Genomic DNA, 16,004 nt, shown 5'->3' on the forward strand with positions numbered 1-16,004 from the left:
GTGTGTTTTTATTTATGTACTGCATGTATAAAAAGAACATTGTTAATTAACAAATTATATTTGTTGTTTGTATTCTCCTAATGGTGGTGAACTCCCTCATGACTATGTGGTTGACGTACACATCTTTGGTGCGGGAAACCCAGATTCGATCCCCACTAGAAGCTCATGTGGGTTGTTGGACTCCACGTCAAGCTGTAGATCTACGTCCGTTGAAAGAGCCGCTAAAACTTAAATCAATCAATCAATCAATTCCGATGATGACGTATCCCTGTTCATATGCTACTTGTAAATAATACATTTTTTTTTCATATTGTAACTTACCGCATACCTCAAGGATATGTCTTTTTACCAATGTTTACCACATCATTTATTCAGTCAATATTCAACAATTAACCAATAATATCGTGTCTGTCCAGATGATACTTTTAATCTAGTATTTGGTATAAATAGTCGAAAATATTAAAGCTTTTGTGCAGGATACCATTAAAACACATATACAGTGATGTCGTTTGTCCCTCACTATTAAAGGTAGGAAAACAGTCACTGCTCTTGACGTAGAAATAAAAGTCATCATAAACTGTATTTACTATATCTTTATATTGAATAAACCTGAAACAGTGTATAATAAGCAAAATACCAGAGTTTTATTTCTGACACACATCTGTCAGGGAAACCGCGTCTTGATACAATCAATCTAAAAAGTCAGACAGGGTATAAATATGTTAAAAGAGACTAATCAGTATAATGAGGAATCTTCATCCGAGGTTTTTATATATTCGATTCTCACATATGAACAAATAGCCTGCATACCAACCTCTGAGCACCAAAATAATAATAATAATAATAATAATAATGTTACGAATATTAGTTATTAATGTCAGAAAGGAAACCCTTACATCTAAACAGAAATACAATACAGTGCATAAATGCATAAAATTTCGTGTGATGTATTTTTCATAGTACTGTACTTTACGTAACAAGCACATCAAATTAAATCAACAGATATTTGCTGAGCACCGATTAGTAAGTATGAAATTATTTCTAATTGGTGTTCGGTGATTTCTCAGAATATCATGGGTGGAATACTAAAGTTAGGATGTTTATTTTTATTTATATCCCAGCTTTGAGGTCATTTTTTCTTGTGGCCCCATATAGAGGTCTGCACGGGCTCGGGCTCGGGCCCGACTCGGCCCACGGGCGGACTCGGGCCTACAAAGCATACATCACTTCGGGTATATGTTTAAATATACAACCATATTTTTCGGGCCTTTTCGGACCTAATTTTGTAAACATACTGTACAACGATATTTATTGGACCTTTCTTTCTGGAGAACTTTTAAAGCACAACTGCAAAATTAAACCTCTAATCACTATAAATAAGAATACACTTTTGCGCTAATTATTAAGTTTTTGTAATTCGGGCTCATTTGATTATGACACGAACTCGGGCCCAAATACTAAAACGTATTTCGGACTTGGGTCGGGGCTCACATTATAAATTCACGGGCCTTGCCAGGCCCGGGCTAAAAATTCCGGCCCGTGCAGACCTCTAACCCCATAGACGAGTATGTTTTAAAATAGTTGCATTGGATTCAGGATCTTCAAACTAGTATAAAATCGCAGTTAGAAAGTTATATAAGCGTAGGCCCTTAATAGTTCTTTAAATGAGCGTTATTATTATTATTATTATTATTATTATTATTATTATTATTATTATTATTATTATTATTATTATTATTATTATTGCGATTACATGCTTATATTGGAAATAGAGATAGACTAGTGATACTATGAAGCTTTTATTTTGTTGTTTTTATTATTATTTGAGACAGCGACGTCTGCTGATTTTGCTTTAAAAGCTTCTGATCATGGGTAAATATTTATATAATCTCTACATGGTTCATTTACCACCTAAAGCTGTGCAAAAGCTGAACAGAAGACCAAATGACCCTTACATCGTTATCAAGACTGTAAACAAAATATGCAGATAAGCATTACTTTCTCATCGTATAATTTGTTTTTAAACAGTACATTCAAATAGTTGTTTGGAAAAGATCGATATAGGGTGAAGGGGTATGTTCGAGATAAAATTATGTTTTGTACCATTCAATTATCATCACACTAGTAGGCCTTATAAGTTAGTAGCGAATTTTTGAGTTCTATTTTTTTTGCAATAGATACAGTAGCTAGAGCGATTATCTTGACCAAGTTCGTCAATTGAGTCAGTCCGTCATCTTCACGAGGAACAATGACTTACATCCGTCCATTACTCTATACGATAACTTTTTTCGTTTGTTTGTAAAAGAGTTATTATCTCGGCTGAGTTAGTTAATGGAGTCATTTTCACAAACTGTCTATATCCCGTTTAAAATCTATAAAATTCCCTAGCTTCTATGAAACCTGCACTACAAAGACGTGTTATTTGCCTATAGTAAAAGGATATGCAACTTTTAGATTTTTAAAAATATAGTTTAACGGTTATTGTTAGTGGGACATTCCATGTGAAATCAACCAAAGAAATGGCAAAATCTGACCTGACGATCTTAGATTTTTGTAAAAATTGGTGCACAGCTTTATTACAGTGGGAGATGAAAAAATCCCAAATATTACATCTCTCCTCCTGAAAGTGTCAACATATAGGGTAATTCAAAAATGCAAAAAAGCGGCATTTTTTCAGTTACAGTGATTATTAAAAATTGTCATAAAGTGGTTCATATGTGCACTAGAGACATGGAACAAACACCGTTGGAAAGCTTAAAGATTGCTCTACAAGTTGTACTATATTGAAAAAAACCTGTAAAATAAAAAATAACATTTCAAAAATTGAAATTATTTGAATTTTGGATTTCGCATAGAAATGTCCCTCTGAATTTGTTCAAACTTGTCCAGATTGTAGTCTCATGTGTACTAAAACACCACAAAATTGCATTTTGGGCACTCAATGGGATCCGATTCAAAATTCAACGTAACATTGGACGATATTGCAACAAAGCATTGCACGATATTGACCATGTGAATATCTGGGTTCAGATCGATAACCATTTGCCTGGAGCTATTTACCTGCAGCATCAAAGGAATTTATATTCAGTTTCATTTGTTTCTCGATGTTCATTTGAATTTATACAATTATCTACCTTTTGAGTTATTTAGAGAGGTATTACGTTTCCGAACAGTACACAATACAGGTAATTATTCTTGTTAGTCAGTATAGATGTTTCTAAATTTATATTGGCTACATTGATACGTGTTATTTTCATTCCTTTGTTTCAGGATTGCTATTACAGAACATATGAAAGGGAGGCATATATTTTCCTCCCTTTCACAATGTTTGTATCAAATGCGTTATGAAACACAGTGACACTGCTCACAATCACTTCACACACTTTCAGCACAAACAATTCGTTAATACATTCTTTTTCCTATTTCAGTTATTTACTTCCACATATCTGTGACAGCAATCCTGAAACAAAGGAATGAAAATAACATATATCAATGTAGCCAATATAAATTTAGAAACATCCATACTGACTAACAAAAATAATGACTTGCATTGAGTACTGTTCGGAAACGTAATACCCTCTAAATAACTCGAAAGGTAGATAATTGTGTAAATTCAAATGAATACATCAAGAAACAAATTAAATTATATAAATTCCTTTGATGCTGCAGGTAAATAACTCCAGGCAAATGGTTATCATCTGAACCCAGATATTCACATGGTCAATATCGTGCAATGCTTGGTTTATGTTGAATTTTGAATCGGATCCCATTGAGTATCCAAAATACAACTTTGTGGTGTTTTAGTACACATATGAGACTACAATCTGAACCATTTTGAACAAATTCAGAGGGACATTTCTATGCCGAATTCAAAATTCAAATCTTAATTTGAATTTTTCAAGTGTTGTTTTTTATTGTACAGGTTTTTTCAATATAGTACAACTTGTAGAGCAATCTTTAAGCTTTCCAATGGTGTTTGTTTCACGTGTCTAGTGCACATATTAACCATTTTGTAACAATTTTTAATAATCACTGTAACTGAAAAAATACCCTTTTTTGACATTTTTGAACACCCTGTATGGAAACACTTTCAGGGGGGAGAGGTAATATTTGGGAATTTTTCATCTCCCACTGTAATAAAGCTGTGCTCCAATTTTTACACAAATCTGAGATGGTCAAGTCTGATGACTTGTTGATTTGACATGGAATGTCCCTAGTTTTAGTCCTACGGTTATGTCTTTTAGGCTAAAGGAGATGAATTTATAATGAAAGAGAACGATTGTGAAAATATTTTTTTGCTCTCCTACTAGGAATCGAACCCGAGACCACGTTCATAAAAGGCACATGCGCTAGTTACTAGACCAGCGGGAGGTCCATATGTAGCTTTTCTTACGCAGATAACCCGTGTCCTGTACATAGAATTGCGTGGTCCTCTTTATTTTCAACTTTGTTATTATTATTATTATTATTATTATTATTATTATTATTATTATTATTATTATTATTATTATTATTATTATTATTATTATTATTATTATTATATGATAATTTGTAGTTTTAAATTGGATGCAGAATGTAATTTTTATTATTAAATGAAAATGGATTTACATTTGTTTGTTCTAAAGTTGATGTGTTCAGTTCCTGTTGATATTGAATACTGACCAACAAGCACGAGTAATTGCTGCAATGCAAGGAAAGATACACACCCACTTACTTACACACTACTTTCTGAAATTATCTTCGAAAAGGAAACAGAACTTTGAGTCTTCTTGAAACTTAAGAAAACCATGATCTTCTCCAGGTTACCTCGAACTACTTATGTTAGCCCTAAGTTGTAAAGAAAAGAATTGTGTGGGAAGGTATACGTTAGCTTTGGACTTCACAATAATGGTAATTGGTCAAACAAGATGTCATTACCACAATGAACTTCAGAGAAGTCCATTGAAGAAAAGACTATTCGAAAGAATGAATATAATCGTAACTTGCATTTTATTGGTTCTTTGTACACACGAAAATCAACAATAGTCAATGTTCAAATCCAGATGCTTCTCTTTATGATTTGTATTATTATCATTAATAAGTTAAACCATTTCTGTAAGAACTTGAGAAAAACTAAAGTTCGAGAAATCGTAGAAGCTCTTCTAAAAGTTGAATTTCTTGTGATGGTTATGTAATTTTGATTTAAAAATCATATTGCGACTGTTATGAATATAGCTAAGCAATATCAAAATACTTACGCCTGTCCCAATGTAGACCTGTCGGTGACCCTTTTTAGGAGTAGGGGCGGCTTCCACAGCTGTGGTGCTTATTGAATCATCCATTGTAAAAGACAATTAACACTTATCAAGTAAAAATCACGCACACGTTTTCTTTCACACACACACACGCGCGCACACGCTCACTTTTTTCTCTCTAGAACCAAATCACACTTGATGATAAGATGGACGTCGCTCCTGCTACTGCCAACAGTTTGATTTGGCTCACAGAAGTTCCACCTTGTTTATCCCCGGGAAAATAGGCAAAGCTGTATTTCTGGGGTTCGCGTACCGATTTGTTGTGTCGTGTTTCGAGTCTTAATTTAAAGACTATGTTTGTCAGTGGTAGCAGAGACACTATGGTTCTTGTCTGACCACGCACAATTTACATTGAGTTGAATTATTGTGGCTACATAATGGCCAAATCATGATGGTACTGTATAATAGTTTCTTTCTTTTTTTTCGAATAAGATTGAGAGAATGAGAAAAGTGCCAATTGTGTGTGATATGTTGGGACAAGCATTTGTTTCATGCTGTGATGTGTTTTTCCGTTTTTGTATTTTGAATCAAAGCGCCTTTGGTTTGCTCTGTTTCATTTCCGTTTCCAAAAGCTGAGATGTAAAAAAGAAAGTTAGGAAGACAGCCAAGTTATCTAAAGATTGTAAAGAGTTTCTTTGTCTATGATGCAATGTGCATACTGATGGTAGTTTATTTTCTTTACATCTTACATATAGCATCAACTCCTCCCCCCTTTGTTTAAAGCAATGTACAAAGAATCGCAAAAAATGAAAGTGTTGTGAGTGTCAATTCAGATCGGTTAATTATACAATTCTGCCAACACAAAACCAACGCTTTCAATCATAAATATATTTTGATAGAAAGAAATGTTAACACTTTGGAAAACCTGAAAAGACTAGGGGTTTATTGTTGCCTGAAGTGTCAAACGAATATTGTTAGTGAAGGAGGTTGAGTGACCTGGGTGTCTGATTATAAACAACGTTTTAGGAACTTAATTCTCCTTATTCTTCCTGGAAAACTAAAGCAGGAAGATTTTCGTGAAACATTTGTTGCGTAAAGTACTGAAGCGGATTATATATATGACAAGAGAAAATAATCATTTGAGAAATGAAATTGCTGTCCGAAATGGAGTTCGATATTGTTTGATTTTAAATATACAATATTAACAGCTTATAACATTCTTATTCGTACACATTATTTTTTCAAACAAAATATTTAATTTCTCCATTAAACTACAAATTTGTGCTAGCTGATTGTCACATTTGGAAACATTAGGGCTTTACAAATTGAAAAACATAGAAAAATTAATTCGTAATAAATTAAATATTAATTAATAAAATCAAAAAATGAGGGAAACCCTGTTTTCGTAGAACTTTTCGTACACGGGCTATTATACCATAAAGGAATCATCAGAAAAACACAAACTTGGTAAGTCTAATATTTTGTGCGTATCCGTTTGCCTCAATTACTGCTAGACACCGTCTCTTCATGGCACTTTTCGGGGCTTATTATATTTCACTCTGCTTTTACAATACGTTTCAGTTCCTCTTTTGATTTCACACTATGTTTAGGAACGTGCCTTTTCAAATCTGACCGCAAATGTTCAATAGGGCTTAAATCCGGGCTTTGAGGTGGAATTTGCAACAATTTCCGCACATTCCAAATCAACCAAGACATCCTAAGTCGAGCTTTGTGTTTGCTGTCATTGTCCTGTTGAAACTTAAAGACATGATAATACCGTACTTTTTTTTTTTTTTGGCCCACTATACTTGACATTGTTCTTTAATATTTCAATATACATTGACATCAATAATGCAATCAATAAACTGGATGGTGCCAACTCCCTTCGATGACATACAAGCCCAAACTAATAGTGACCCATTACCATGTTTAACTGTGGGGTGTATTTCATACTATTATTCTCTGTATTTGGTTTTTCTCCATATCGTACGTACTCCATCTGATTCAAAAAGGTTTATTTTCGTCTCATCGGACCATATAACACTATCCCAAAATTCCTTCTCCTTATCACGGTGTTCTTTTCCAAAGGCAAGGCGCTTCTCCTCACTTACATACGGCTTCTTTCGTGCTATTCGACCATGATACCCATGTTTCCACAAAACCCGTCTGTTAACTTTTGTAGTCACTGTATAGATTAATGCAGCGATTCCCAGCAGGTCATGAAGTTTTCTAATTTAAAAATTAATTGTATTCCTATACAATACGAGACCTGTAAGTCTAGAATGTATACCACGCTTTTTATCATGAAAATTTTAACAAAAAGTTAAAATCAATTTTTAGCTACTTGAGTTATATAAAGGGTAGACCAATTATCTGATATATCCTTGCAAATTTTAAACTAATAGATACAGAACCCTGAAATTTCGTATCATGGAAACATCAACAAAGGAACATTGTTTGACATACTCCTCAATATAAAGTTCTAATTTTCCGAATGGCACCACATCCGATAACTACATACTAGCTGATATACTCATTCTTCGTAAGAGGGCTGTATTTGGAAGTCAGCGCCTTTGGGAACATCACCGTTCATCTCAGCGTCCGCGAAAATTATGGATTTGACACTAATAGCGGTCACACAATCATAGTCATACGTCTTGCAAATAAAATCAGAAAAATAAACACACTGCTGAACAAGACTGCACTTCTTTAATATAAAAACACATTTACACGTAACGTTTCGTGTAAACGTGTTTTTATATTAAAGAAGTGCAGTCTTGTTCAGCAGTATGTTTATTTTTCTAATAGCGGTCATTTTGCATTATTTTTACGTCTCGGTAACCCCCCGGCCCGCAGCCGAATGGGGTGAATTTGGAAGTTCATGCGATTGGAGTTTCACCATTGATCGCAGCGACCGCGAAAACCGTGAATTCGACACGAATATCGGTCATTTTTCAACTACTTTTACACGTCACGGTAAACGCTCCCCCGAGTCCCCCTGGTTCGAAATTTGAAAAAAGACTTCGTCTTGGTCTGGGGCCTGGACCAAGGTACCCATGACCCAAATTTGGTAACTCGCGGTCCACTCGTCTGTTCTCCAGACCGCACACAGACATACAGACAAACACACAAACAAACTCTTTATTTTATTTATATTAGATTTCTAATCTATATGTAAAACGAAAACTTACATTTATTATACAGTGTTGCAAACTAAGAATACTGCAATATCACCAACATAAAAAAAAAACAAATTTTGGATGGTTCTACAACAGCAATTACACAAGTGACACGAACGGTGTAACTTACATCCAATGTACCCTAGTGTCGAATATTATGGTCATCATATGACGTATTTCGAACAAATATAAACGAAGTTACAAGGAATTGAAAATTTGATTTCTTTAGTGTTTAGGTAACTATCACAAACCAAGTACATAGATATTATTATTATTATTATTATTATTATTATTATTATTATTATTATTATTATTATTATTATTATTATTATTATTTGACAACCACAATGCCGTTCACAGCAATTTGATATCTCAAAACATTCGGAAGATGTAAAACAATTGGTTAAATTTGATATTGAATAAAATGGCGTATTGTGGAAACTTTTTTTTTTAATTTTATTTGCTTTGCTTCTGGAACATTACAACAATACATCTGGCTAGGTGTAATTACAAGTTCTCGGAATTACATAATTTTAAGTAGCGTTGTAAACTTCAGCAGTATTTACCGTATCTCTAGAACAGTTTGAGGTATTAAGTTGTTGTAAACGGCATTATGATCTTCATATCTATTCAAAGCTATGTATGCAGTTGGATGAGGTACTTATCTAAGCAGTTTTTCGAAATAAAAGCTTTCGATAAAAGACAAATTTTTAGTTTTCCTTCCGTCGTTCGTCCGTCTCACTTGTGTTGTTATTGCTATAGAGGCCACCAAAATTCAGTTGTTTGTGATACCGTAGCATCCTTAGTTCGCAGCACTGAATAACAGATCGGATACTGTAAGTTTTCATTTGAAATGTCTAATACTCTGACGCATCTCACTGATACATACATATATATATATATATATATATATATATATATATATATATATATATATATATATAAACACAACAACACTGGATATGTCAAATAATACCCCCATGCCTATATTTGCATGGTACAAAATTTCAGTGTTTTTTGACTATTAGTTTAAAAGTTCTAAGGGCATATCAAGCTAAATGGTTCACTTTATATATACAGGGTGACTCAAAAGTAAGTATACACCGCTGCATTGATCAGTAGAACATTCTAGTTTATTGGTTTATTTGCTTCGGCTCTTCCGAGCTTAAGATATAAGTAAAAATACATTAAGAACAAATAATAAAGAAACTAAGTCTACCTGATGGATAACAATAAGAAATGCAATGAGCTCATCAGTACGGTAGTGTATACCTACTTTTGGTCATATATATATATATATATATATATATATATATATATATATAATCAAAGTACTAACCTAAGTATGTTGTAATTCGTAGGCGTTCAGTAAATTGTGTTCTCAGTCAAAGAAGTTGGGAATCACTGCATTAAGGCAATACAGAAGTTCATATTTTGTTTGTCAAAGGCGTAAACGAACTATATCCAATTTAGGACAATGATGCACATTCTAGCCATTCACCTATCCGAATGGCCCATAATACTTATTGTCTTCATGTGTGTTGTTCTGTGTAAAACACTTAACTAAACTACGATTATTATTATTATTATTATTATTATTATTATTATTATTATTTCAGGTGGTGCTCGAATGTTACGTCGATTATTGAGTTTTGCTGTGGGCGGTTTGCTTGCTGATGTTTTCTTGCATTTGCTGCCAGAAGCCTGGAACATTCAAGGACAAAATGGTAAGACATTTATTTGTCTTATAGTGTATTTTTGGGAATTTACTTCACATGGTAAGCGAAAGTTGGGGAAAGAGTTAAGTTGGTTTTGAGTTCAGCGTTTCTTTCAGCAGCGAAGCTAGATGAGACTTGGACTTACAGTTTAACTTGGATCCGAACCACATGAACTTCTACCAGAAATCGAATCGGGTCTCCTACACCAAAGGTGCGTACGCTAACCGTTTAGCCAAGAGGGAGCTCGAAAGTTGGGGAAAGAAAAGCAATATACATGAGTCTCGTTTCACATTTTGAAAGTACGATAGACATCCTAACTCTAGGTCGAATATTCTTTTCAGAAGTGATCAGTTTGATTCTTACTCTATGGGAGTCTTAATATTAAATCTAAAAATAAATGATAAAATAAAAAAATCAAATATTTTAGTTTAACGTCCCACAGTTACGCTCTTTAGGTTAAAGGAAACGGATGATTAATGAAGGTGAAAGATTGTGAGATTAATTTTTTGTCCTCTCCCACCGGGAATCGAATTACTTGCACTAAAGGCATGTACGCTAGCTACTAGACCACCCGGGAAGATTGAAGCTGGAAATAGTAAAAGGCGAAGATGGAATGTATTCTTGAACGTCTAATACTCTGTAAAAATATTTCTCAGTATCCCTTACTATCTTGGCTTTATTGGGATCCAAAACAAAGCGAAAGTGGTAGGTGTACCAGTTAGTTTCAACAGAGAGCGAGGCGGCTTCGATAAATAAATAATGAAAGAGATGGAACACGATGGAGATTAAATATATCAATTCTTTTTATTTCTACCTGTTGCTCTGATGCCTGTCGACAGACAGATAGACAGCGGAGTCACAGTATATCATATATTTAAAAACTAAACTTCTTGAAGCAACCACCCTTAAGAGGCCAAGGCTTACCAATCAGGAGTGGCTCATGCCTTTGGGATAATATGTGGTCAGTATATGGAGCCCTTCGCCATTAATGCTAGCTTTCTAGACTTTCTAGATTGGAGTTTGTAACTTCCTTCTTTCACGACGTTAAGTAGATACTGTAGTACCAAGGAACCACACCTGGCACGAGTTGATTTCGCTGTTGTCACGAGAAGGAGTATTCCAGTGCGACTAGACATTATATACCCCCTCCCCCTGTATTTCTGCACAGCATAGTTATGGAAGTCATAATCAGTAATGGACACAGAATTTTGTTAATGTGAGTGCAGGTTAAGGACGGGTTAGACAGAATAAAACAAAAGTACTAAACATGTACGTAATAAATACGTTTATGTGCATATTTAATGAAACTGTTTACGTGTACCTGTAATTATAGATAAATTCAAGAAAATATCTAAGAAAATCTAGGTGTGTAAGAGAGTATAGGTTTCACAATGTAAACTACGTAAACGGAACAAGTGCGAGAAATTTTACAATGACATTTTTCTGTTGATTGGAACCATGGCCTTCAAATTCTTCAATGACGTCTTCAAAATTTGTGTTCATAGAAGTTGACTTTCCAACAGAAAGCAACGTGAGCCAAATACAGAAAAGAATACATTCAAAATTGAATGAACTATTGTAGGAAAAATGAAGACCGGAGTTGATTTGAGTGGAGCTGCACCCAGTGTACGACCACCTTTGGAAATCGTAATAATTCGTTACCCTAAATTGCTTTTAATAATAATAAGAAGAAGAAGAAAATTGATAATATGCATTATTTAACATTTTATCAACGGTGCATCAGAGAATTCATTCGGAGAGACTAGGTGAAATTTTATTTAAAATGTATAGAAATACATTGCTCTTAATAATTACAATTAGATTAATATGACATACGAAAGTAAATTAACGTCAAAATCAAGGTGTAAAAAAAATTAAAAAGTAAAACTTCATTGTATTAAAGTATATACCTTAGACAGGTCAACGCATAAGAGAATACCAATAATATTTCTTTCCCTATTCGAGCACTGCAGGTGAGCAGTTTCAAATGAGCTCTTTACGTGTCCTTTCGTTGTATCGGTAATCTTAGTTCCCTCTCTTATCAACTCATTTTTATCCATGTAATGGAAGAAGAAGCAAAGCATTCCAATCATGACACGTTGAAATTATATATGACTTCGAGGAATAAGTAGATCTATGAACAGGAATTGCAGACTGGCTATTAAAACGTGATCTTGTGTCTCTGTCATGGAAATCGCTTAAAAAATTAAGGTGTTTTAGAAGGTAAGAAGGTTCTGTAAAAGTAAGTGTTTTATAGAGCAGTACCAACGAGTGCAATTTACGCCGTTGCTGCATCTTCAGCCATTGTAGCTTTTCAAAGAATGGTGTTACATGATCGGAGAATTTTAAGTTAAAAATAAAACGTATACAAGCATTTTGCACTCGCTGGAAACGGTTTTGTAAATGTATATCAGCGTCAGTTAAAGAGGTGTCACAGTACTCCAGATGTGGTACCAATAGAGTTTGAACAAGAGTTTTTTTCAACTGTGTTGGTAAAAAGTTTTTTAATTTGCTGAGAGAATGAAGAATTCCAAAAGCCTTCTTGTATGATGCGTTAATTTGATCAGACCAAGTCAAATATTTGTTAAGTATGACGCCAAGATTGTTCACAGAGGAAGAGAAGGGAATATTTGCGCCTTCTAAAGTTATATTGGAAACAAATGAAGCATATATTCACGTTGTTGCATGTTTGGAAGTAATTAAAATTGACTTTGATTTGACTGGATTTATAATCAAACAATTATCTGCTGACCATTTAGCCAAATTACTCAAGTCTTCGTTCATCTTTGCTACACATGTATCTATTTGCCTTGGTGAAGAAGATAGATAGAATTGAACATCGTCCGGATACATGTGATACTTACAGTGTTTTAGAGATTGCGGTAAGTCATTAACATAAAGACAGAAAAGAAGAGGCCCTAAAACACTACCTTAAGGAACCCAACAAGGGAGGTTGCGCTGGCCAGAAACTAACTTGGCAACTACCACATACTTTTTTCGGTCGCATAAATAATTTTGGATCCATTTAACAGCTGAAGTAGAGAAGCTAAATTTTTGTACAAGTTTCTGCAGCAAAATGTCGTGGTTTACTAATTAGAATGCTTTGCTATAATCCAGTAAGATAAGTATGGTTATCTCTCTCTTGCCCAAAGCATATCATCAGTAATGCTAGCGAGGGTTGTAGAAGTGCTGCAAACGTTTACGAAACCCGGATTGAAAAGTGTCTAAAAGGTTATAAGTTCGAAGGTGCCCACGTATTTGGTCATTTACTATATATTCAAGAGTTTTAGATAGGGCAGGTAATATTTAAATAGGTCTTAAGTTTTCTGCAGACCGGACATCCTTAGTCTTAGGGAAAGGCAGAACTCGTGCTGTCTTCCACAAGGCTGGGAATGTGTCGGTAGTAAGGGAAAGATTAAATAAATTGGTAATTGGTGAAAGGACGAAAGGTAATATTTTCTTGAGCAATGTTATACTTATCTCATCTGCACCTATAGCAGTGGATTTTATCCTCTTAATCGCTTTCATTACAACCTGTGGGGTAACACAAGTGAAAGAGAAAACATTTTCTTCAAAATTAGGGATTTGTCCAGTATTATCAGATCTTGCATTTATCTGTGAGCTAGTTCTACAAAAATAATTATTAAGATAATCGGCAGGGAAAGGAGCAACTACGTCAGGCTGGTCTCTTTTATTGCTATGAATGCCAAGTATTTTCAAATTTCTCCAAAGATGGGAGGGATTCTCATTCTCGATCAGGGTGTAGGAAAATTTTAATTTCGCGTTACGCTTGGCTTGATTACATCTATTTTTAAGGATCCTATATTCCTCACATTTGTCATTTGAGTTGGGTAGATTTAATTTACGTGCTTTCTTAAATTTACTGTACACTCTGTCGTGACAAGCCATTAAACTTCGAATTTCATCTGTAATCCAGGGCGAAGGAGAACGAGAAACACGTTTTTCTCTTAAGGGGGCATGAATGTTCAGGAGATGTAAAATTAACTCATTTAAATAAGATAGTTGGTCATCCACGGAAGGAAAAGAATTTATTAGATGCCAAGGCAATAACGCAGCATCATGCAAGAGTGAGTGCTTCATTATTGATGTTGGCTAAATCTTTGTATAAAACAATTTTAGGCTTAAATTTGGGAGTCTTAATAGAATAACAAACAAAGATAAGATCATGACGCGAAATGCCAGGTACTGAAAATTGACCGAAATCAAGAACTCTATCAAAGTCAGAAGTTAAGATTAAGTCGAGAAGTGAATCTGAGATAGAAGTATGAAATATAGCTTCCAGCGGACAGATGGAAAAATTTAATGATGTAGTAATTTCGCGGAATGTTTCTACTTCACGTTTAGAGGACAATAAATCAAAGTTCATATCTCCAAGTATCAGACTATGCATATAAAGTGATGAGATACGAGAAATATCTTCTTGGAAATTCTTGAATGATGCTCCTGGTGGGCGGTACACACAAGCCAAAAGTAACTTTTGGTGCTCAGTACATATCTCAAGTATGATGTACTCAGATTCGAAGCTATAATGACCAGCTGACTAAGAATTTTTGCGTCAATGTCATTTCGCAGAAAGATTGCAACCCCACCACCACCTTTGTTAATGCGGTCGTTTCGAATAATTTTTAAGTTATTTAACAATATCAGATTACTAGAAAAAATTGGCTTCAACCAAGTCTCAGAAACTAATATTGCATGTAGATTCTCAACGGAATGAAATAGAATATCGAACTCAGTATAATGTCTGACAAGGCTCTGCGTGTTAATGTGCACTGCATTGAACGTTGGTTGCTTCGGTTTATGAAGTTCTGTTTGCAGTGAATACTGAGAGCCTACGTGAGGCACTTGGAGATCGGGCAGTTGCAGAGTTTTATTATCCTCAAAACCGAGGGACATTTGTTTAGTTCGGTTAAAACGAATGAAGAGGGGCTAGGTTTGTTGCTTATATTGTCAGTCATTGTATTCATGTGATATTGAATACTTCAACAGCAGATATTGGGAAAAAACATAAAGATCTTGAGTGTAGAATGTAGATTTACTGTTTCTCAGTTGCTTATGTTCTGGGCTAATAAAAGTGGTGGAGGCTGCGGTGGCTTAGTGGTAGATCGCTTACCTCTAGCGCGTGGATTTCCTGGTTCAATCCCAGCTTCCGCCAAATGAGTTTTGTGATGGACAAACACTGTGTGTGCCGTTTCCTCGAGGTTCTTCCGTTTCCCCCCACTTTCGTCATTCCACTATTACAATCCTTTCATCATCCTCCTCTCCCGTAGCTTCGATGTATAGTATGAGAAAAATTTGAGAAACCTATTCTAGACCTTTCAGATCCTAACAGATATTAAACAATTTTAGTTTCGTGAAATTTAGTTGTTGAGTTATGGTCATTTTAACAGCGCTTGAGTTAACATTTAAACTCAGTAAATGTTATCTGCCCTTTAAAAAAGAAAAAAAGTGCATCAGTAATGACGTAAATGTCTGGACAGCACTCCATATCAGTAGTCTTCAAATAATGTAGTTGACGTCATTCTTTTGTTGTTATCTGAAGTCCATGTTTTCTTTAGAAGATAGGTAGCAGCATCATGATCATGGACAGGAACCTCAAATGATGTTTTAATATTTGTATTTGCTGCTTTGTCAGATACAGGAGAATCTAGATAATTGGCTTGAAAATGCACCCAAATAAAGGGATCTCGCAAGGATCTAATAGAACTTACTATTATAGTAAGTGGGATTCATAGTATAATAGAACCTCCATTAATGAACAATTCATAACACGGACAAATTCTTTTGTCCCGGCAAATATGTACCTAGGTATGTATCGTTACGGGACAGAACCCTCAGTTTTACGGACATGG

General features: G+C 34.6%; 2 protein-coding genes across 2 annotated transcripts in view; one reads left to right on the top strand and one right to left on the bottom strand.

Moving 5' to 3' along the window:
• FipoQ (F-box/LRR-repeat protein FipoQ) overlaps positions 1–5,463 on the bottom strand; it is a 362,646-nt gene extending 357,183 nt beyond the window's left edge. The window contains exon 1 of the mRNA XM_081734232.1: positions 5,238–5,463. Within this exon, the coding sequence (XP_081590358.1) occupies positions 5,238–5,321 (84 nt within the window). The 5' untranslated portion in view covers positions 5,322–5,463. The remainder of the gene's footprint in view (positions 1–5,237) is intronic.
• Zip99C (Zinc transporter Zip99C) overlaps positions 1–16,004 on the top strand; it is a 99,126-nt gene that overhangs the window by 64,844 nt on the left and 18,278 nt on the right. Inside the window, exon 2 of the mRNA XM_081734236.1 lies at positions 10,033–10,140. Within this exon, the coding sequence (XP_081590362.1) occupies positions 10,033–10,140 (108 nt within the window). The remainder of the gene's footprint in view (positions 1–10,032; positions 10,141–16,004) is intronic.

The sequence above is a fragment of the Thermobia domestica genome, chromosome 12, assembly GCF_964235325.1.
Source record: "Thermobia domestica chromosome 12, izTheDome1.hap1.1, whole genome shotgun sequence".
Classification (NCBI taxonomy): Eukaryota; Metazoa; Arthropoda; class Insecta; order Zygentoma; family Lepismatidae; genus Thermobia; species Thermobia domestica.